Source organism: Myxine glutinosa, chromosome 8 (assembly GCF_964187855.1).
Source record: "Myxine glutinosa chromosome 8, kmMyxGlut1.1, whole genome shotgun sequence".
In the NCBI taxonomy this organism is placed as follows: domain Eukaryota; kingdom Metazoa; phylum Chordata; class Myxini; order Myxiniformes; family Myxinidae; genus Myxine; species Myxine glutinosa.
Genome location: NC_136268.1, coordinates 12780022 through 12798899, shown reverse-complemented (window position 1 = coordinate 12798899; position 18878 = coordinate 12780022). Strand labels below are relative to the sequence as shown.

The 18878-nt window shown below is 43.9% G+C and overlaps 1 protein-coding gene across 1 annotated transcript in view; it reads left to right on the top strand.

Annotated features, from left to right (window-relative positions):
• Positions 1–18878, top strand: part of LOC137433074 (uncharacterized) — a 165011-nt gene that overhangs the window by 125339 nt on the left and 20794 nt on the right. Inside the window, 2 exon segments of the mRNA XM_078783924.1 lie at positions 12325–12677; positions 12829–12992. Of these exon segments, the coding sequence (XP_078640050.1) occupies positions 12325–12677; positions 12829–12992 (517 nt within the window).

Sequence of the window (18878 nt, the reverse complement as noted above, 5' to 3'; positions counted from 1 at the left end):
TGTCTCACTGAGACCTGGCAACAACCACTGGACTACTACACGCTCAACCTCACCACACCCAATGGATATTCTTACATCAATAAACCACGCTCGGAGGGCCGAGGTGGTGGAATTGCCGTTATTCACCGACAAGACATCAAGACCAACCTCATCTCCATCTCATCTGCTCCATCATTTGAACACCTGGCTTTTAAACTCTCTGGTCACACACAGTCAGTCATGGCTGTTGTCTACCGCCCTCCCAAACCACACCCATCATTCCTGTCTGACTTCTCCTACTTTCTGACCCAGCTATGTTCCCTCTCCCCCTCAATCCTCCTCCTTGGTGATTTCAATATCCACATGGACTCCACTGACTCCACGCTAACCACTGACTTCACTGATTTACTCACCTGCTTTAACCTCACTCAACATGTCAACTTTCCTACCCATAACCGTGGTCACATTTTGGACCTTGTCTGCTCTACTGGACTAATTTTGCACCATCTCTCTGGCTCCGACCTCACTCTCTCTGACCACCTAGCCATCACTCTGACCATCAACATCCCCACCCCAGCACCAAGGCATTATCGCACTATCAACTTCCGTAAGCTAAACGCTCTTTCACCTGCCTCATTCTCATCGACCCTCTCTGAAACAATGTCCACTTCTCCCTTCGTTGACCTCCACACCCCTTCTGACCTCACTGACTACTACAACCACACTCTCTCCTCCTGCCTTGACCAACTTGCGCCTATAAAAACCAAAACAGTTTCTTTCACCCATTCTGCTCCCTGGTTTACCCCTGAACTCCACCTGATGAAAACTCGTGCTCGCCAACTTGAAAGACTCCGCAATAAAACAGGTCTCAAAGTTCACTCCCAGGCCTACAAGGACCACATACAACACTATAAAGATGCCCTCTCCCGCGCCCGCTCCGCCTACTACTCTCAAATTATCCACTCTGGCTCCGGAAACCCAAAAGCACTCTTCTCTACAATAAACAAACTCCTCAGGCCCCTGAACACCACCACCTAGTCATTCACAATAGACAACTGCATCTCCTTCCTTTCATTCTTCCAACGCAAAATTGAAAACATCTACAACGGCTTGACCACCGCCGCACCCGCTCCCCCTCAAACCACCTGCCCCCCCTTATCCTGCCATCCCCTGTCTCAATTCTCCCCAGTCTCCCCTACTGACCTCTCTGAACTCCTCATCGGAATGAAAACTGCCACCTGCACTCTTGACCCCATCCCCTCCAGCTTTGTCAAGGCCTCCCTTCCTGCTCTCTCTCCACTTATCATTGCAACAATAAACTCCTCCCTGTCTACAGGCATCGTCCCACCATCCCTCAAAATTGCTGCTGTTACCCCCATTCTGAAAAAACCTGGACTAAACCCTGACACCCTAAATAACTTCAGACCCATCTCCAACCTACCCTTTCTGTCAAAGGTTTTGGAACGCGCTGTAGCCACTCAACTCAAACATCACCTCTCTGCCAATAACCTGTATGAAACATTCCAATCCAGATTCCGCTCCAACCACAGTACTGAAACTGCTCTCCTCAAAATCACCAACGACCTTCTCCTCTCCTCTGACGCTGGCAACCTCAACATTCTCATCCTCCTCGACCTCAGCGCCGCCTTTGACACCATCGATCACACCATCCTCCTCACCCGACTTGAAACCACCTTTAACATTACCGGCACTGCCCTCTCTTGGATTAAATCATACCTCTCTGACAGACGTCAGTTCATCTCCATCAATAACTGCAAATCCCCCACTGCTCCCCTCCCCCAAGGTGTCCCCCAAGGTTCAGTTCTTGGCCCCCTCCTCTTCATCCTTTACCTGTCCCCCCTCGGCCACTTAATCCGCCGTCATGGTCTCCAATTCCACTGCTTCGCCGATGACATCCAGCTTTTCATCTCCACCAAGTCCATCTCCACCGCCACCCACTCTATCCTGACAAACTGCATCACTGAAATAAAATCCTGGCTTCAAATCAACTTCCTCAAACTTAACTGTGATAAATCTGAAATAATCATCATTGGCCCAAAAACGCTCACCAAGTCCACCCATAACTTTGCCCTCAACATCGACGGTTTCCCAGTATCCACCTCCCCTCACATCCGGAATCTTGGCATCATCTTTGACCAAACCCTCTCCTTCGACAAATACACTAAACAGATCACAAAGACAGCCTTCTTTCAACTGAAAAACATCGCCCGTCTCCGTCCATCCCTCTCCTCCGTGGCTGCAGAAACCCTCATCCACGCCTGCATCACTTCCCGTCTGGACTACTGCAATAGCCTCCTTTATGGTTCACCCTCAACAATCACCAATAAACACCAATACATTCAGAACTCCGCTGCCCGTCTACTCACCCATTCCCGGACCCGTGACCACATCACCCCCGTCCTTTACAAGCTTCACTGGCTCCCCATCTCCCAGAGAATCCAGTACAAAATCCTCCTCTTGACCTACAAAGCCCTCCATAACCTGGCCCCATCCTACCTGGCTGACCTCCTCTCCAGACACACTCCCACCCGCAACCTCCGCTCTGCTGGTACCAACCTCCTGACCCCCCCCCCCATCCGGACCAAATTTAGATCCTGGGGGGACAGGGCCTTCTCCATCGCTGCTCCCACCCTCTGGAACTCGCTACCTCACACCATCAGAGACTCCTCCTCACTCACCACATTCAAAACATCACTCAAGACCCACCTGTTCAACACTGCATTCAACATTTAACCCACAGCATCTAACCCCTGACTATCTCCTCTCCTTCTCCCTCCTTTGTGCTTTGAATATTTCCCTATTGATTCTTCTTTTTTGCAATTGTCTTTATGTTTTGCTATGCATTATGTTTTGCACTCTGTCAAAGCGTCTTTGGGCTTCCTGAAAAGCGCTATATAAAATAAATGCATTATTATTATTATTATTAAATATGCACAACACCACCAAACGCTGGCTGGCCAACTACCTATTATGCAGACAGTCATTCATAATTTTTAACGGCAGGTCATCACACACACAATACTTTCCGAATGGAGTCCCTCAACGCTCAGTCCTCTCCCCCATACTCTTTAATCTGTTCGCGCACGACATTCCACAACCACCTGAGAACATACAATTAGCATAATATGTGGACGTTATAACCATCACCTCCACTCATAGCAACATCAACACCACCACAGCACAACTTGAACCCTTCCTCAGCACCCTACAAACCTGGCTCACCATCAACACACTGAAAGTAGCCCCTCAAAATCAACAGTCACTCTTCTAACAAATTATTAAACCAGGGAACATAGTGCTGCGCCACACATCACACTGAACAACATTCTATTCCACACATGCACCAAACAAAAATACTCAGCGTCACTTTTATCACATTCATGTCATTCTCAGATAACATTACAAACATTTAAATAAACATATGTCACCCACAGGGTGAACCGTATCTTGCCAAAATGTGAAAATTCCGTTTTTTCGTCATGACGTCATCAAATGACGTCATAGCGTCAAACTGTTTACAGATCTGGGAAGCACTCATCAAGGGCATTCATATGAGGTATTACTCGATATGGTACCTACGATTTCAAAATTTGACCTTGGGGTCAATAATTTTCGACCTCCAGCGCTAACCATGAAGGTCAAGGCCGATCGCCACCAAAAACTAATCAGCTGAGCGCCGGACCATATACTAGATTCCCATGAAGTTTGGAGACGATCCGATCAAAGTTACTCAAAAAATTAGTGTTTCGTCGACCTCCATGATTGACCACAAAGTGACCTTGACCTTTGACCTTGACCTTCAAAATTTTGTGTGCTGAAGGGTATCTCTATAGGACTCTGATATGCGAAGTTACAGGAGTTTCCAATAATAACTGTGGTCTACAGAGTGATCTAAACGTGAAAAAAAAATGATTAACCACAAACAAAAAAACAAACAAACATACAAGCTGACTAATACATCTTGCAAAAACTTCGTTTTGGCAAGATAAAAAAACATGCACACCCAGGCTGAACACACTTAGGACACTTACAGACACTGACTTCGGACACCACAAAGAAACAACATCAGTAACATGCAAAAAGTACATTAGATCAGTCATCAACTATGCCAGCTCATCTTGGGCCTCCAGCCTATCAAACACACAAACACATCTCAACACCTGCAGATCATACAAAATCCTTCGCATCATCACATGGTGCACTTTAACAACACCCATCGAGCACCTACACACAGAAGGAAAAATGCTAAAAATCAAACACCACCTGGACATGAGAGGTGCACAGTTCCTTGCAACAGCAAATGCCAACCCGAATCACTCATGCCACAACATGTACAACCACCCACAGGTCCCAAGACACATTAAAACTACACGACAAAGACACTACAGTGACATCCCCTACCAAACAACAAAAACTACAAAAAACACATGCACACCCACATCACCATAAACACAATAAACAACCTGGGCCCAAACAGTATCTTCGGCACAAACCCCCCACCCATCAATGACAGAGAAACTACTCTCCAGGTCTGATCGTGCTCGCCTTTCACGCCTTCGCTGTGAACACCACCCACAACTTTTACACAACAAACAGACTCAACGACACCACTGATGACACCTGCAACCACTGCCAGGCCGCTCCACACACAATAAGACATGCCATGGAAGACTGTGCGGTCCTGGCTTCACATAGGCAAGAGCACAACATCTTGGATGTGAGGGATCTCTGGGTTACTCCTGTGACATCGATCGGCTATCTCCGTGCCGCTATGTTCAACCAGAACTGATTGGGGCAACACAACAACAATCTTTAAATACTTATTTTGTCATAACCCAAAAAACCCTTAAATTTCACAAGTCAAATTTGTTTTGAAAATTTTTTTTTTGTGAATTTTTTTTTTCCAAAATGTCCAGTTTCCATCTTGAATATGTTATCTCATCCTTTTCTCTGGTTGTTTTAGCCCTTGGTGTCTTGTGTTTTGCTGTTGACACACTTGATAAAGTATTTTTGTAAACTCTGCCAATAATGTCTCACCCATGAGGGCACCTGTGGCCAATAACTCTCACCTATTGACCACAGCAGTTTTTCAACTGGGAAAACAAATATAAAAGTTACACTGCCATTTTAAAATTGGCTTTTTAGACCAAAGCAGGAAACATACGTGTGGATACCAATTCTTGGAGTGATGGAGAAGGCATTTGATGAAGGGTGTAAAACCCAAATTACAGTCCACCAACCCCAAGTCATTTAAATTATAGCAAGCAGCTTTTCCAAAGAAAAATAATTGCAAGAAGCATAAGGTTTGTGGTAGACATTAATTACTTTAAAATTCGAAACAAAATTTGTTTTTGAAAAATCTTCGGGATATCAACGACATGTGATGCACAGCAGCCTTTTTCTGCATCTGTTTGATTATGATTGGCTTCATGATAAACTGGAACGGCACTCAGTAGAGAGCATACCCCCGCCAGGTGAACAGTTTACGTTTTGTATCCCAGAGTAGACAAGAAAATCACAATACAGAATCACATTTAATCAAACTCATCCGTCCACAACTTTTTGAGATATCCTGCTTTGCATCGTTTTGGCCCCATCTCCTAATGGTGAAGAATCTCTTTAAAAATTCTCATTGCCGGATCTTCACCAAACTCTAATCATTTCGTCCTCGCTACATCTCTGGCAAATTTCGTCCTCATCCGTCCACAAATTTTTGAGATATCTTGTTAACAAACAGACAGGGGTGAAAACATAACTTCCGTCCACCTTTGGTGGCGGAGGTAATTAAATAACCATTTCATTTTGACTAAAATAAATTGTCATCATTTTCAGATTCATAAACGACCTATCAGCAGTGAATCAGGGGTATATATTTTTTGAAGATTGTCACCAAAACAGAAAATCCAAATGAAATGGCTCTTCGCAAAGAAAATAAATGGCATAAATTTTATCCTTTCTATACCGAGAAATGTCAATAACCAGAACGGCACTTGGAAGAGCACATACTTCCGTCAGGCAGAACAGTTTACATTTTGTATCCCACTGATAGGCCAGATCTGGATCCGGACCTGAAGCAAAATCGAATCTGCTTGTTCTTGTCTATTACCCAATTCATCCACCTAGTTTTGGTGGTGTGTACCTCTCGTACGAGCCTACACTAAGTATACAAAAAGAAAAAAAAATCACATCCATAACTTATTGAAATCTTGTACTTTTATATAGTTTTTGCCCCGATCTCTCAATGGTGAAAAATCACTTTAAAATGTTGTATCCGGATCTTCACAAAAATGGAATCGATTTTTTATTGTCACACACCCAACCTGCCCACCAGGTTTCGTCCGAATCCTGTGGTGATCATAAGCAGGAACCAGACGCCATCAGCGTACCAAGTCTCACTGACGCTTTATCCAATCTCGCAAGAAGAAGAAAAAGAAAAACGACAATAATAACAACAGGAAACTTGCCCAGGATCAAGACATATGATCCCGAATCAACACATCTTTCCCTTTAAGCAAATATTGCTGAGATTAGATATCGACGGTAAATATTATCGTGTTCAGGGCAATTAACACCGCCACTGAATGGATGGACCAAACAGGCTTTAACCCCCTCAGATTGTTCAACTTATGGTGGTATTAATACTTGCTCAGAACTGAGGAGAAACATGAGGCTCCTTATTGTCCCCCGTCGTACCGCGGAGCGAAAGGGGGACTATGGTTTTCGCTTCCGTCCGTGTGTGCGTCCGTCCGTGCGTGCTTGTGGACGTTCGTGCGTGCGTGCGTAAGCGAAGGACCAAATTCTAATTTGGTGTGTGGGTGTATCTAGGCATAAGGAAGAACGCTATTGAAAATTGGGTCGCCACGTCAAAATCCAAGATGGCCACCACCATATATGTCTGAACCTTGTGACCGAAATATCTTGGAAAATAAACGAACGACTAACTTCTAATCTGGTGTGTGGGTGTGTCTACGCATAAGGAAGAACGCTATTGAAAATTGGGTCGCCACATCAAAATCCAAGATGGCCGCCATATCTGGTGTGTGGGTGTATCTCGGCAAAAGGAAGAACACTATTGAAAATTTGGCTGCCACGTCAAAATCCAAGATGGCCACCGCCATATCTGTCTGAAACATGTGAGCGAAATATCTTGAAAAATAAGCGAAGTACCAAATTCTAATTTGGTGTGTGGGTGTATCTAGGCATAAGGAAGAACGCTATTGAAAATTGGGTTGCCACGTCAAAATCCAAGATGGCCGCCATATCTGGTGTGTGGGTGTATCTAGGCATAAGGAAGAACGCTATTGAAAATTGGGTCGCCACATCAAAATCCGAGATGGCCGCCATATCTGGTGTGTGGGTGTATCTAGGCATAAGGAAGAACGCTTTTGAAAATTGGGTTGCCACGTCAAAATCCAAGATGGCCGCCATATCTGGTGTGTGGGCGTATCTAGGCATAAGGAAGAACGCTATTGAAAATTGGGTTGCCACATCAAATTCCAAATGGCCGCCGCCATATATGTCTGAACCTTGTGAGCGAAATATCTTGAAAAATAAACGAACTACTAACTTATAATCTGGTGTGTGGGTGTGTCTCCAACCCACTCGCAAATATTATCGACTCTTCCATGTTTTCTGCGTCTTCCACTTTGTCAACTCACATCACTTCACCGACGGGGGACCTAGGCGTAACGCTTGTTTCTTTTAAAACCAAACGGGTTTATTCCTGAACACACAAAAATAGGGAAGATTGGCCCGACTGGGAAATTTGACGGTTAGATGAAAGGGTAATCAATAAGTAAATATTTACAATGAAGTAAAGGAAATCTAAATTAAACTAAGGTGCCTCACACGGACACAATCACAGACGGGGAAAGGGACAAAACTGGGGACTCAGCTGTGGTGGTAGCAAGGGCGGAGGATGGGGGCACTGAGCAGCCACAAACAGGCGGTGAGGAGACGAGCAGGCGACGAAGAGATAATGAGGAGACGGGCAAGATGATGAACAGGCAATGGGTGAAGACGAGTAGAGCACTAAGGCCAAGGCAGGCAGGCAAGATGACCTCCTTAAAGCTGTCCGCCCTCTGAGGACACTCCAATTTCCTCAGATCTCTATCAGTTCACTTCAAAACTAGGAAGCTCTCCTCAGATAGCACAATCCTCTTCCACCCATCACAGGCTCCTCCTCCTTTTCTCCTCAGAACTCAAGCTATCGTCTTGCGCCTTTTTCAGCTCTTCCCTTGTCTCCCTTGACAACCCACCGGCCCTCAAGGCAATGGGCTCCACCCCTTGGTGGCATTCATAGCCGCACCCTTGGAGGTGTTCTTAGCTCCGCCCCTCTCTCTTCACCGTCTCCTGGCGCCCCCGTTAGATGGTTACAGGAGGTTTTACACACGTTTCCTTCACTTAATCCCTCGGTGTCTATTACAAGCACCATCCTCCGTATGGTACACATTCAAACAGATAATCCTTCAGTGGACGTGTCCCTACTTGTTACATCAAGATTGGGTACGTACTTGCACACAGTCCATGCTACTCCATGCAGTTCTATCTGTTCTAAGGTAATCTCCATTCCCTCCTCCCCCCCCCCCTCCACCCTCATAAACACAGCAATATGAACTAAAACTAGGACAAGATGGCATTGCTTCTTTCGATAGTGTTAAGCAACCTATTCAAAATCTATCAATTGACTAATACAATGCCAAGGTAATTTACTAGACTATAGAATGGCATTGTCACCTTGGTATTAATTACCACTGCAATAGTTCGTATGATGTCAACTTTATATCTTATTATAATCTTATTATAATAGGGCAAACGTATATGGTTATGTATGTCGTTATGTCGCTATGTATGTATGTTTATATGCGACGAAAACGTCTTCTTCTTCTTCAAATAAAATTACCACCCTCTTAATTACCCCTCTTAATTGTGTTAAGACTGCTGAGACCCCTCAGACCTTTAATGACCCTTTAATTCCCCCAAGACCCTTCAGACCACCAAGACCCCTGTAGACCCAAAATACCCTGGAGACCCCCAAAGACCTAAAATACCCTTCAAGGCCCTGAGGCTCAAAAAGACCCTGAATACCCAAAGACCCAAAACATGCCGAAGACCCAAAACACCCCAAAGACCCAAAACACCCCAAAGATCCAAAACACCCCGAAGACCCAAAACACCCCGAAGACCCAAAACACCCCGAAGACCCAAAACACCCCGAAGACCCAAAACACCCCGAAGACCCAAAACACCCCGAAGACCCAAAACACCCCGAAGACCCAAAACACCCCGAAGACCCAAAACACCCCGAAGACCCAAAACACCCGAAAGACCCAAAACACGCCGAAGACCCAAAAGACCCACAAAACCCCGAAGACCCAAAACATCCTGAAGACCCCAAACACCCTTAAGCACCATTAAGACCCAGAATACCCTTAAATACCCCGAATAACCAAAATACCCCAAAGACTCTTAAAGACCCAGAGGAAACAAAAGACCCTGAAGACCCCAAAGACCCAAAACACCCTGAAGACCCAAAACACCCCGAAGACTCAAAACACCCCGAATACCCAAAATACCCCGAAGACCCAAAACACCCCGAAGACCCAAAACACCCCGAAGACCTCAAAGACCCGGAAGACCCAACACACCCCGAAGACCCAACACACCCCGAAGACCCAAAACACCCCTGAGACCCAAAACACCCCGAAGACATAAAACACCCCTGAGACCCAAAACACCCCGAATACATAAAACACCCAAAAGACCCCAAAAACCCAAAACGCCCCGAAGACCCAAAACACACAAAAGACCAAAAATACCCTTAAAAGCCCAGAGGATCCAGAAGACGTAGAAGACCAAAAATACCTCAAAGACCAAAAGGAACCAAAAGACCCTCAAGACACAAAATCCCCTGAAGACACTGAAGACCCAAAATACCCAAAAGACACCAAAGACCCAAAATACACAAAGACCCAAATACCCTGAAGACCCAAAATACCCCAAAGACCCAAAACACCCCAAAGACCCAAAACATGCCGAAGACCCAAAACACCCCGAAGACCCAAAAATACCCCGTAGACCCACAAGACCCGAAGACCCAAAATACCCTGCAGACCCCCAAAGACCCTTAAATACCATTTAGACCCAAAATACCCCGAAGAACCAAAATACCCCAAAGACTCTTAAAGACCCAGAGGAAACAAAAGACCCTTAAGACACAAAAGCCCCTGAAGACACCGAAGATCCAAAAGACCCAAAGACCCCAAATACACTTAAAGGCCCAGAGGATCCAAAAGACCCTGAAGACCCAAATGGCCCTGAAGACCCAAAACACCATGAAGACACAAAATACCCAAAAGACACCGAAATGGTCAAAGATGCCGATCCCTCTGAAACAACGTGTGTTGAGGCGTATGGAGCGCTGAGTCACGCTAGTATTTTCAATTAGTCATCATGTGCAATAATTACTTTTATCTCTTCAATTGCTCCTGCAGGAACGACTATTCGCTGGCCTTTCAGAAGGATTCCATCGACCTCTCTCTCAGTTTGTCCTGAAATGTGGAGTAAGGTTTCAGGCACTGTTTATTTAGGTCCTTGGAGTAGTTGATCACCTGTTGCAAGATGGTATCCTCTGCAGTTACTGCTGCTAGCTCAGCCCACATAGCCCCAGAGACCATATGGGGTATTGAAGGTTGTCAATTTGGATGAGCACTCGTCAAATTTAATTTAATGGAAGGACCGTTGCTGCTGCATCCATCTTTATAAAGAACTGTGCTCTTGTGCGCAAGCTCAAGATTCCCTCCTTGGTGGGCAGCTAGAAGTGCACTCTTTGAATCGCCTTATTCAAGGTTTTGGGGTCGATGCATAATCCTATTTTGCCGTTCGCCTTTTCTGTTATGACAAGTGAGTTTACCCTCTCTGTAAGCTCATTGACCTTCTTGATAAATCCTTGTTGCTCTTGTCTGCAGAGCTCTCCTCGGAGCTTCTCCCTTCGAGCAAAAGGTACACACCTTGGTGCATGAATGGCTGGTTTTGCAGCATCTCACAGTTGGATATAGTGCATACGATATTCCCAATGGCCAAGATCCTCCTCCTCAAAAAATCTTAAATTGTTTTGAATATCCTGCGATTCCGCACCAGCACAATGCAGCAAAATGGCGACTTGCGTTTTTCTTAACTTTTGGACAAGCTTCACGGCGGAGTGATACATCCGGAAAAGCTGCTCCTGGCACCTCCAGTTCTCCACCACCTCACGTTTCCAGTGGATAAAGCATATTCATTTTTCCGAGTTTTTTCAGTTCATGGCTTCAGGACTTTTGACACCATGTGGTGATCATGAGCAGGAACCAGACGCCATCATTGTACCAGGTCTCACTGACGCTTTCTTCAATCTCACAAAAGTAAGAAAAGGAATAATAACAACAGGAATCATGACATTTGATCCGTTATCAACACAAAAACGTCCATAACGTTTTGAGATATCCTGCTTCACATTCAAACGGGTGAACGCGTAACCTCCGTCCACCTTTGGTGGCAGAGATGAAAATCCAAATGAAATGGTTCTTCACAAAGAGAATAAATGTTATTAATTTTATCCTTTATATACCTGGAAACATCAATAAAAAGGGAAAGGTTAAAACATTCGCATGACAAAAGAATTTTTTTCCGATGAAGGAGTGAGAATTCCATTTTGTGAATTAAGCTTTGATGAAATCATCACATTATGCTTCAACAGGATACAAGATGTAAACGATAGGTTTGATGTGGTTGCTGAGCATTGCCCCTGAAATCCCATCCTGCGTCTGGCCTTTTGTGTTAATGAGCAAGTTGAATGGGCTTTAGGTGAGTAAATGTACATTGAACAACATGTTTAGTTTCAAGTGAATTAATTTTTGCAAAGTGTACATTGTTGCAAAATTCACTTTCGCTCTTACATTCTAAATAAGGGAATCGCATACACCGAGTGCACTGCACTGTCACATTCTCAGTACACTGGGTACCCACTGAATTTGAGTTGAAGCTGCTTGCAACAAATTAAATGTGTGAATGAATATACTTTTTATAGGAGTTGAAATTAATCAGAGGATAAATCATTGAGAAAGAAATGATAATTATGCAGAAAATTAACTGTCAATTCTGCAGTTGTGTTATATAAACGCATTTTCTTGACTTTCTCCATTTCTCTCTCTTTCACTCTTATTCTCTTTCACTTTTCCTCTATTCTCTCTTCTATGTCGCTGTTATTCTCTTTCTCTCTTTCTCCCGTGCCCTTCATTTTTCATTAAATGTATTTTTTTTAATTATTCTAAACTTTTTTACTTGCAGAAAACAGAGCAGAGAGGACAAAGAGGAAATGGGCTGAATCCTCTGCCTTCTCGTAGATCGAGTGTCAGCAGGGCAGAGACTGCAAAACCAGCAAATGAACTGGCACAGCCAGTGATTGCTAAACCTCAGCATGTTCAATGCATATTGCATCCTCTAGCGCTATTGGCTCCTTTGCCTCCTCCTGATCTACATGTCATTCGTCCCATTGCACCCTCACCTCCTCCGGAGAAAATGGAGCTTGTGGGGAACAGAACAGACAAGCTGGGGCGAGAAGGCTGGACTTTTGTCTTCACCAAACTGAATCAGTGCCACCTAGCTGTGTGTATGAGGGTCTGCAAGACGTGGAATCGATGGTGAGATGGTGCATTTTCTACGGCTTTCCTGAACCCTTTACCAGTACGACTTTTCTGAATTTATTTGATTTGTTTTATTTTTTACACGACCAATATCTTCAGTCCTTCTGAATACTCCACTTTGTTTTTACCCCCAACAACTGTTCATTAGGTGTTGTGATCGTCACCTTTGGTCGGGTATTGACCTTTCTGGTCACTGCCGGCTTACCCCAGAAATGCTCAGTGGTCTGGTTCGTCGACAGCCAGTTGCACTAAATTTGTCTCGTTCCAATCCCTCACGGCAACAGCTTACCTGGTTGCTGCCCCGCTTGCCAGGTAACTCGGGTGATGGGGTTAGTAAGAGTGTATGAATGTGTTATTATACATACATATACTGTGTGTATATACAGTCACGTGAAAAAGTAAGTTCACCCCATGTAAAGTTTTGACTTTTTCAACATATTTCAACATACAGCTATTTGATTTTCATTTCAACAATATTGACAGATAAAGGTGATATAATAAAACAAATATCATGAAACATTTACATTTTGTAGTCCATTGTATAATTTAAATAAACATAAATGCAAATTTCGCATGTGGAAAAAGTAAGTACACCCCAACATTTATCACTGCTTCAAATACCTAAAATTAGAATGAGGTGCACCAGCTCAGGTGCAAATGATTAGAACATCGTGAGAGAGCATCTTGGAGGAACCTGTCTTATTTAAACCTCAGACATTTCGTTTGGTTTGCTCTTTGTTGTTGAAGTGTGCGGCGTCACCATGCCGAGATCAAAAGAGCTCTCTGAGGCCTTCAGAAAGAAGGTTATAGATGCCTACGAGTCTGGGAAAGGGTTTAAAAAGATCTCCAAACAATTTGAAATCAATCATTTGACTATCCGGAAGATCATCTACAAGTGGAGAAGATTCCAAACAACTGCCAACTTGTTCAGGCCAGGCTGCCCCAGCAAGTTCAGCCCGAGAGCAGACCGCAAGATGCTGAAAGAAGTCTCTAAGAACCCCAGAATGTCATCACAGGTAGCTCTTGCCACTGTTGATGTCAAAGTGCACGAGTCTACCACTAGAAAGAGGCTGCAAAAATTTGATCGACATGGGAGGTGTGCCAGGAGGAAACCTTTGCTGTCCAGAAAGAACATCAGGGCAGGACTAAAGTTTGCCAATGAACACCGAGGCAAATACCAACACTTCTGGAACATTGTGCTCTGGACAGATGAGTCAAAGGTAGAGCTATTTGGCCACAGTACCAGAAGACATGTTTGGCGAACACCAAAGACAGCATTTGACCACAATAACCTGATACCAACTGTAAAGCATGGTGGTGGAAATATTATGGTTTGAGGCAGCTTTGCTGCATCAGGGCCTGGGCAGCTCACCATCATATAATTCACTATGAATTCTTCATTGTACCAGAGGGTGCTTGAGGATAATGTGAGGCCATCTGTCGGAAAGTTGAAGCTCAACCGAAGGTGGACCTTGCAACATGACAATGACCCTAAACATACCATTAAATCCACCAAGGAATGGCTGAAAAGCAAGAAATGGAAGGTTCTGGAATGGCCAAGTCAAAGCCCGGATCTAAATCCCATCGAGATGTTGTCGGGGGGAATGAAACGAGCTGTGCATGCAAGAAACCCCTCAAACATCGCACAGCTGAAATAATTCTGCATGGAGGAGTGGGCAAAAATTTCTCCCAGTCGATGTCAGAGACTGGTAGACAGTTATAAGAAACGCCTACTTGAGGTAGGCGCCTATAGGCCATTTTAGCATTTGAGCCACTTTCTCTAAATGTAAAAAAAACTTGGCTACCTCATTTTCATTGAAGGGTGGAACCAGCCTCACATGCCTACTAACATCCCATGTGTTCTGTCTGACTAGTTGTCGAACCAGCCGGCATGGATACGACTTCTCTCCGTTCTCCCCTTAATTCCAGCTCCTTGAGTTTAACTTTCTTCTGATACTCCATGTCACGTTCCTTTAACTCCCTTTCGGCTCCCCTTTCCTCTGCTCTTTCCTTTTCTCTTCTTTCTTCGAGTTCCCTTTCAGTTCTCCTTTCCTCTGCTCTTCTCTCCTCGGCTTCTCGTTCCTGTTCTACTCTTTTTTCCTCGAGTTCTCGTTCCTGTTCTACTCTTCTTTCCAAGAGTTCTCTTTCAGCTCTCCTTTCCTCTGATCTTCTCTCCTCGGCTTTCCATTCCAACTCTTTTAACCTTTCCTGGCTCTGCCGTTGCATCTCCATTTTCCGGAGCTCCACATTTTCTTTTTCCTCGGGTAACCAATCCGAGGCTACCTCTGTCCATGTTCCCTGTCCCACCAGAGATTCTACCACCAATGTCTGCATCTCTGCTTTCTTCATATGAGCTCGGACCTCCAAGTTACAATGTTTGGCCAATCTCAAGAGTTCCGATCTTTTTAACGCTAGGAACTGGGCCTCATTAGGGGACGCCGCAAACTTTTCTGCGTCAAACACCAAGGTGACTATTAGTTAGCACCTGTTAACCTTCACACAAAAAATTCCAAATTTTTTGAAAAATTTGGGAATGTTAGAAAAATTCCAAATTTGGGAATTCTGGGAATGTTAGGGAATTCTATCCCAGACGAATGTTATCAGGGAATTTTATCCCGGATGAGCCCCCAATTTCTGTTACGAGTGTTGCGTGCTCCTCCCCGACCCCCTGGTCACGGTGTACCTCCGAGCCCAGAGAGGAGCCACGGCAGAAAAATGTGTTATTCTGTGTGTCAAAGATCAATGGAGAAGCCACCCCAATTGTTGCTCACAAACAAATATTGTATTAAGATCACACAAGAATAACAGTACAACAACAATAGTATTCAAAAGTACAATCAATATGTCCTATGATGGTACCATCAGTTTTGTAATATATAACTCACTGTGCTCCAAGTGAGTGACACAAAAACAATCCCCAATGTCTCTTATTCCCGGCTTCAAGACGAAGTTGATTCGCTCCAGCGATCGCTAGAATGATGTCCAATCGAGACCAGAATCCCGTGCGGATGGCAAGTAGTCACACAGCCGAAGCTGTACAAAGGCGCCCTCAAGGCGACTGGGAAATCCAAAGGCGCCCTACAGGCGACTGAGAGATCACACCCTCGGGTATGGACGAATTAGCCTTCAAAAAGCCACGTCACACACATGCCCCAGATCGATGTCTGGGTGCTGTGAAAATGGTCGAAAAGAAACGAAACCGCGAGCGAAGCACAAGTCCTGCGCGAGTCAAAATGGCCGACGGCCCGGTCTCGTGGCGCAACAGCATGGCGATGATTCTCTCCTGAATCGATAGCAAAACCTGACACGCAGGTTAATCTGTCACAGAGCTAACCACTCTGTCGCAGGCATCCCTTCCCTGGGAAACCCGAAAGTTCGCGAGTGACTCTTGCTCGCCAACGTTCGCTTCAGAACTCGGAGCTCGGCTCCTTCTAGCTTCTTGTCCGACTCTCTTGCTCTGCCCTTTTTCTCTCCTCTTCTTCCTCTTCATCGCCGTCCGGTTCCTGTTTCATTTTAAAACATTCCTTTTACCTTTTGACAATAATAATTGCTATTTCCCTCAAACAACAATAATAATAATAATACATGGAACCAGAACTCTCAAGTGGATGAAAGCCACCACAACGGAAGTGACGAATCCATAACAAATTGTTTGGAGATCTTTTTAAATCCCTTCCCAGACTCGTAGGCATCTATAACCTTCTTTCTGAAGGCATCGGAGAGCTCTTTTGATCGAGGCATGGTGACGCCGCACACTTCAACAACAAAGAGCAAACCAAACTAAATGTCTGAGGTTTAAATAAGACAGGTTCCTCCAAGATCCTCTCTAACGATGTTCTAATCATTTGCACCTGAGCCGATGCACCTGATTCTAATTTTAGGTATTTGAAGTAGTGATAAATGTAGGGGTGTACTTACTTTTTCCACATGCGAAATTTGCATTTATGTTTATTTAAATTATACAATGGACTACAAAATGTAAATGTTTCATGATATTTGTTATATTATATCACCTTTATCTATCAATATTGTTGAAATGAAGATCAAATAGCTGTATTTTGAAAAAGTCAAAACTTTACATGAGGTGTACTTACTTTCACGTGACTATATATGTGTGTATATATGTGTGTGTATATATATATATATATATATATATATATATATATATATATATATATATATATATATATATATATATATATATATATATATATATATACATACACACACACACACACACATACATACATACATACATACATAATACATATATATATATATGTTTCATCGACATGAATATTTATTCATTTCACACACACACACACACACACACACACACACACACACACACACACACACACACACACACACACACACACACACACACACACACACACACACACACACTGTCACGTTTGTGGGGGGTAGGTAAAACGATCCCATAGGAAAGGTAGGATTGTATCATTTATAGCATGGGCCGTGTGACGTGAAGAAGAAACCTCGATGTAATAAGTAGGGAAACTGCAGCATAAGGTTGTTTATGTGTTCTTCACACAGGGGGTGATGACATGCTAATTAGTGTAGGGATTAAGGTTAGTTTTCCCCAGTGTGTGATTCCCGCAGTGATCAATCCCTAATATTTTCCAAACCAGACTAAGCCGGCCCCATGAGCACTTACCATCGACAAAAGGCAAGGAAGAGCCGATCGGGACTGTAGGTTCAGAGGGCAACTCTCTCACTTCTCTCACTCACCGCAGGCAGGTCGATGGTCTTTCTGTCTTCTACCGACTCCTATCTGGCCTAGCTCTATCTGTGCTCTGTCCCCCAAATATTCCTACAGGTCGCACAAGATCTGCCAGTCACCCTCTTCTGGTGAAACTGCCAAAAGCTAGGCTGTCTGCTCACCTTCACTCTTTCATTCCTCTTTTCTCCCGCCTCTGGAACAAACTCCCTCACTCTATTCAATCCCACTCCTCCCTCCAGGTCTTTAAAATAGCTGTTCACCACCATCTCTTATCTTCCCCCATCCAAAACCTTGATCTTTTCTACCTCCGTTAATTCACCCCAGATCCACTTTTTTTGAAATACCAACTTCGTTCCTGGAAGTCCGAGCAGTGTCCATGTATTTTATACCTCTCCCACCCCCCAACCCCCCATTCCCACGCCTCCTCCCCCCAATCCCTCTCCCTCTCACAGATCTCCCAATGTCCCTGTTCTCTGCTGTTGTACTTTTGTGCTTCCCTCTCTCTCCCCATCTTGTCTCCAGCTCCCTTTATTGTATGTTTTGTGTGTCCGTTTTTTTTTTGTGATTAATGTTAGCTCTTCCAAGAGCCTCGATCTTGTATACAAAAAATAATAATTGTATATCACACGTGTGGAGACGATTGCTTGCCTCTAAAGTCTAAACCATTAAGGCTCAATCCTCATTTTTATAGTAAATGCTCCGATGTATGTTTACAAAGCCCTTGGTTAAATCAGCAGAGAGCATCTTCACCACTGTTGTTCTCAGTTGAATAAGAAGCCATATAATCTGATTAATGATTGGGCAAGCGAAGCAAAACAAGTTCATATATGGGCATATTGGTCAAAAGACCAATGTGTTTACAAGCTAATTCTGTGGTGAGTACCAGCTGCTCTCAAAGCCAGAACAAAGGTTATCTGTTTTACTCAAACAGATTTATTTACACAGTAGAAACAAATGTTAGATTTACTCTATTAAGCAAAGAGCTTTATTTACACAGCAGAAACACAAGATAATTAATTTTACTCTTTCAAGCAAACAGATTAATTCATAATTTCTAGTTCTACACTCCATCCATCAATATCTCTGGAAAACACCCTGCCACGCTGGCACTTTTTCATGTGAGCATTTATTTATTTCACCTTTAACCCACATGTTAAATAAATGAAAAGGAAGGAACATTAAGAAATGAACAGCACAAAAAAATGGTAAATACTACAGCTAATAGGAATAAACAGTAAAATAGCAAAATGAAAAGTCAAATATATAAACCTGCGTGCCACTTCGGCAAACACACGCAATGTGCACACGGCCTCGCCGCATAGGCCCAAAACCAAATTAGCGGCAATTCAAATGAAGCTTCTTTGCATTCAACTTACCACTATTATCCCTTCACCCTCCGAATATCCATTTGCACTTCATAGATTCATTCCACAGGGTTCTTCGCTGGAGTCTTA